Source organism: Phymastichus coffea, unplaced genomic scaffold (assembly GCF_024137745.1).
Source record: "Phymastichus coffea isolate CEN01 unplaced genomic scaffold, Cenicafe_Pcof_1.1 PCOF00006, whole genome shotgun sequence".
Taxonomy (NCBI): domain Eukaryota; kingdom Metazoa; phylum Arthropoda; class Insecta; order Hymenoptera; family Eulophidae; genus Phymastichus; species Phymastichus coffea.
In genome coordinates this window covers 4,091,059-4,097,058 of record NW_026706817.1, presented here as the reverse complement: position 1 = coordinate 4,097,058, position 6,000 = coordinate 4,091,059, and the positions used below count along the sequence as shown (strand labels likewise).

Here is a 6,000-nt window from a genome sequence, read left to right as displayed (position 1 = left end):
TGCCTGGCAAAACTGTGAAAGAGTTAGCGATATTTCCACTTAACTACAACGAAGAACCGCTCGTACGCTTGTTCAAACCTCCCTTTCCATGGCGAAGACTAACGGAGAAATATAAGAGAGAAAATCTCTGGTTAGAACTCTACTATCACGGATGAACATGGAACTCTGGCGATTATAAATACGAAGAGCATAAATTCATCATCACAGATACACTCAGAGATGCCACAAAAATTTTCGTTTCCGGAGATTTGAAAAAAGAGTGGTTGGAACGATATGTCCTCAAAGTTTTCGATTTGAATGATTGGGGCTATTCGCCTTTCGAAAAAATTAAAATCAGCTACCGTGTGCCCTAATTAAAACGGCAAATACGTAACGACATGTTCACATCAAAACGTTAAATTAATGAAAAAGTTTTATATCGATGGCTGTTGTAAGGATTGGGAAGAGAGCAATGAAGTCGTTGAAGGATTTCTATAGTGATTTTATTTTTTAAGTAATTACTTTGTAGAATAATATGTATTTTTTAAGAACATGTAGAATAAGATATATTTTTTATCAATAAAAAAAATTTTTGTTTCAATTGATACAAAAAAATATTCTTTTATTTCTGTATTAAACCATCCAAAAAAGCGAAATTCTTCGTTGACTCTGACGATGACAGCCGCAGTAGCAGTTTATCTTTTTATAATAAATTTTGTATTTTTTTATCAACACAAAAATTTATACAACATAGAATTTAGACGAAAAAAATGTTTATTTATTACTTGAGGTGGTGTACATTGATGACATGTATAAATATGATTATTATTTCTTCTTTTCGTTATTGAACTGCTGATAGCCTTTTTGTTCAGGAAAATTTTTAGTATTGACCGAAAATTTGGAAATACTTTGTTTCCATGTCGATGATTCTTTGTTCTTCTTTTCGTCCGGGTCTTCCTGTGGAAGACGAGAGTACTTTACTTTAGAGTAGCGATCCATTTTATTGGAATGCTGGTTGATGAAAGATTCGATAATTCTTACACTGTGCTATTTATAGTAGCTTACAACCACGAAGTCTACAAATAAAAGAAAGTAAGGTTCTTGCACGTTTTTTCTATTAAACCATCTTCGGTAGATGAGACACGCATGCACGCACACACGCGCGCACGCGCACATTGAATAGCAAAAAAAAATTATTCGTTATAGACCATTTATAATAAATATTTATGTATAATATTTATTATAATTAGTATATTTATTATAATTTATTATCATTTGTATGTATTAGCGCTTGGGCCCTCTCCAGCAGCAGCCGCCGGCGCCGACGCCGCCAACCCCCACATATCAATCGTGTAGCTAGTACACACAATACGGTATTTGCCCGTAGTAACAGTGGCTGTAGCTCTAGCGGTAGAGCATCGGCCTGCGGATCCGGAGGACGCGCGTTCGATCCCCCAATCCGTCCGTTTTTTTTTCAGATAAATCTAAAAATTTTTAACACACGCGCGCACACACGCGCGCGCGCACACACGCACGCACGCACACGCACGCACACACACACACACACACACAATAAAAAAATCAAAACTCGTAACACAGAACGCGCGCGTAGTGCATAGGAATCAAATCAGTGGGAGAGGGGGAAGTGCAGAGAACGCACGCCACATCAGATCAAGTCACATCAGATCAACTCAGTAGGGGAGGGGGAGTGCGTAGAAGGCACCGATATAACTCAGTAGGAGGAGGGGGAGGTGACGCGCGCAGTGCATAAGAATCAAATCAGTAGGCTGGGAGAGGGGGAAGAACGCACGCCACATCAGATCAACTCAGTAGGGATGGGAGGGGGAGTGCGTAGAATGCACCGGTATAACTTAGTAGGAGGGGGGGGAGGTGAGTCGACAGCGCACGGGACGATCAGCAGGGGGGGGTGAGGTGGACATGCACACACTTCAACTCATACGCTTCAACTCAGTGAGCTGATACCCCTCTGAGTTGAGGCCCCTCTAGTTAACCTACTGAAAGTTATCTATAATTTATATAAATTTTTCATGACTAGCATTTAACGTATAAATTACTTATAACATTGTACTATTATTTTAAGTCTATCATTACTTCCGAAACTCTATACGTATCTCAAAATTGTAATTGTCATAATTGTGATACTATATTCAATTTTGTATAATGATTGTGAAGAGTAGATTATTTATTTTAATGTAATAATTGCTATGCTATAAAGTAAACTTACTATTTAATAAGTTATGTAAAGCCTCTAAAAGTAATTTACAGCATTCGGGCCGTTTTTGGATAGATTTCACTACTTTCAAAATTTTAAAAACAATATTGAAACAAATTCTATACAACCAGTTATTAAAACATGAAGTCAAACTGAAAAAAATAATGTTAAAGTACAAAAAATTAATAGAGCTAAATCATTAAAGTAATTTATTACTTGGTAGACATTTTTATGGTATTTTAATAAGATTAATAATAAATGAAATAAAATAATAAAATAATGTATTTCAAAAGAAACCATTCATGCAACTTTTTACTTTGTTAAAAGTGTTTTGTTGTAGATTTCATTTATTTCAAAGTAAGCTATAGTTATTTTTTTTTTTTTTTTTTTTTTTTTTTTTTTTTTTTTTTTTTTTTTAACGTCGCTCTATTTATGCTCCATCAGTGCTAATTAGCGACGGAGGCTTGCAATGTGTTTGAGAACAAAGCACATGAAACTTTTTTCAGAGGTGCTTGTATCAGCAGGAACTGGGAATCGAACCCGGGCCTACCGGGTGCGAGTCCGTCGCCCTACCGACCGAGCCATTGCAGGCCTCCTATAGTTATTTTAATATTGCAAAAGTATTGATGCAACTTTTTACTTTCAACACTTCATTAGATAATAGTCACCTCTAATATATATTTCTAACTTAATAAATTCTAATTTCATTTTTTAATTGCATTTTGTACATACGACAAAGTAAGCTCCATAGTTATTTTAAAAAAGATAAAATTAGTTAATAAAAGCTAGTTTTCTGCTACAATAAGAAACTTTTAAATACGCTTAATTTAATTTAATGTTTGTAAATACGTCGAGATATTTCTGAAATTCAAATTAAATTATATTACTTTTTCAAATTTTATAGTTTAGAACAATCGTGATTGTGGATTGTTGGATCATATGGAAAGAAATATATTAATGAATAAATAATAACTATATTATAGGTCAATGTCTATTTTTAGACACTTTAACTTGTTCTAAAAATGTTATATAAATATCTTTTGAGCCTTTAGGCTATGGTTTTTTAACGATAGTAGAATTTGAAACATGAAATCAGTTAGTATGTTCGCGTAGTACATTGAAATACTCTCCATACTCAAAATTTCGTCCTGAATAAAAAATGGCATTTATTACTCTAAAACATTTTTTATCGATAAAAAGTTTCGTCTTTGGTACTTCATTAATCTTAAATCCAGTTAATTTATTTTTATCTGAAAACAGTGATAATTTAACTATTAAAATCTTTTCAGATTCAATACGTAGAGATACTTTTTCTTGTTTCTCATATTTACAATTATTATGACAATGTTCTTGAATATCTCGCCAAACATTAATATTTTCATCAAAAATTTGCTGCAATGTACATGTTACATTGCTTTCTAAATTTAAGGACAAAGTTAAAATATAATTACGTGTTGTAATAGGATCAGGTCTAAAATCACATCCCGGGCATCTTGTCCCAATTGTGATTTCATGTTCTGTAAGTTTTCCTATTATTTCAAACTTCGTACATATATCTGACAAATAATCTGCAGCATCTTTTTGAATAAATAATGTATATTTGTCAGTATCAAGAAAATTTTAAAGCGGTACTAAATCAATCGAAGTTTTGTTAACATATTTATTGAATATTTGTAAAAGTATATCTTGATGCTTACATTCAAGCAAACTTTTTCTGATTAAATGACAATGAAATAAACTATGTACGCACGATTTAGCGTAAGATAAGCTATTTTTGCAAAGTATCGGTTGAATGAAATCATTCAATGGACGTTAAAGAATATTATTATTATTATCAGCTTGAATCTGCAGTGTATAACGTGAAACAGACCATATATTGTCAAATATTTTGTTATTTTTATATGTATCGTTATGTGGTGTATTATTATAAATGTCAAGATCTGAGCGATATTGTTTCCTTAATCTATTATATTCTCTTATAGCTGATTCATCAGCTTTTATACTAGAAGGATCAAAATTAATTAAATGCAAACCTTCTAATTTAATAATTCTAGATAATGCTACATAAGTTTAACCACAAGTAAAAATGTTGTTTCCTGCTTCTACAACAGCATTGTCCAAACTTAAACTGTGACTTTTATGGATAGTGATAGCATAACTCAGGCAGATTGTTGTCTTGTAATATATATCTGTTCCATTATTTGGAATTGGTATTCTAATCGTTTGATACAATATTCTTGTTGATTTGACTGAAGTTTTATGGTAACGCTGTCTATACCGGTTTTTCCTTTGCTTACTGCAAGGACTGTTGCTATAGTGCCATTAACTAATCCAATAGACACATCGATATTCCTTCGTATCATAATTTTGCAGCCTATTTTGATTGTAATAACTCGAGAAATACCACATACATTGTCATCGTCATCATTTAAGATTTTCAAAACGCGTTTTTCTAATCTTTTCGGGCATTTATAACAATCATTAGCAAACAGCTTTATCTCTTCCGACTCAAGTTTATTCAGCATGGTATTATTAAGTATTGTACATATATCTTTAGTCGGCATGAGACAAACTGTATTGCTTGGTAAATTATTGAAATATTCACATAATTCCTGAAGAGAGACTGAAGGAGTATTAGTTGAAAAATGAATCTTTCTTTTTTGTAAAGCTTCTATATCAGAATTGGTTAAATAACCTAATCTTATTCTTGTCAGAATGTCTGAATAAATGTTATCGTTTTTTTGTCTCATATTTATAGTGAGTTCGTCGTAATTGAACAATGTCCATAAATTAAAAGACATTATGCCTTTAATATATTTATCAATTTGTGATCTAGTTATTGCAACGAATGGAAAATCTTCCCGTACAGGTGGTAGTTGAAGTAAATCACCAAATACTACAATATGTATCTTACCAAACCATCCGTCTTCTTTGTCTGATGTACAAAATATTTCTGCAAGTTGTAAATGAATATACATGAGCGTTATATTTGATATCATGGAAATTTCATCAATGATGATAAAATCAACATCTTTTAAACTTTGCCGTATTCTTTTCAGCGAATTATCTGACAAAGGTTTATATTTTGCCGTGCCTCCTTGCTCTACAGGTAATTGCAACAATCTATGGATTGTAAGTCCCTGAATATTATATGCTGCAATACCAGTCGGAGCAGCCACAGCAGTATTTTTATTTCTCTTTACTTTGTTCCATAAAACCAAATTTTCAATCACGTAACTTTTACCCGTACCTCCAAATCCGCTTACAAACATTCTTAATACTTTATTGCTAGATATTGTACAAGTAATTGTATTGAATATACGTAATTGATCAATATTGAAATTTGTAATAGATTGTTCTATGTCAACTTCGTTTTTGTTTTCCGTAACTTTTTCAATTAAATCTTGAACATCTTTAATAACTTGGATTGCATCAAGAGGATCAGCATTATTCAGATGTTCTGATTGTTGGGTTAAGGTCTTAGCCAATTCTTGTTGCTCGATTAATTTATTGGCCTCATCCATAGCATTTTGAGTCATTATTGAAGTGCTGCAGATAAATCATCTTTTATTTCAATAAAAGCATTATAATATGTATCTTGATTCGCTTTCAGTTCCTCAGTTTTTCTCTCGATTTAAATAATATAAGTATGGAAAAATAATACGCTTCAGGTTGCGTTTGAGGATTGTACTTTATATGAAGAATTAAATGAGCTCGTTTCCTTCTTTTGCAATATAAGTTTTCACCCATCTTGTAATATTCAGCTTTATGAATTGGCTTTTTTTTCC

General features: G+C 32.3%; 1 protein-coding gene across 1 annotated transcript; it reads right to left on the bottom strand.

Moving 5' to 3' along the window:
- Positions 1-4,371: 4,371 nt before the first annotated feature.
- Positions 4,372-5,751, bottom strand: LOC131668800 (ATP-dependent DNA helicase PIF1-like). The gene has a single exon (XM_058943243.1). It carries the CDS (start codon positions 5,749-5,751, stop codon positions 4,372-4,374), a length of 1,380 nt encoding a protein of 459 aa, XP_058799226.1.
- Positions 5,752-6,000: the final 249 nt, after the last annotated feature.

Excerpts from the sequence above, each read along its gene's own strand:
- LOC131668800 (XM_058943243.1), bottom strand. The coding sequence starts at position 5,751 with ATGACTCAAAATGCTATGGATGAGGCCAATAAATTAATCGAGCAACAA.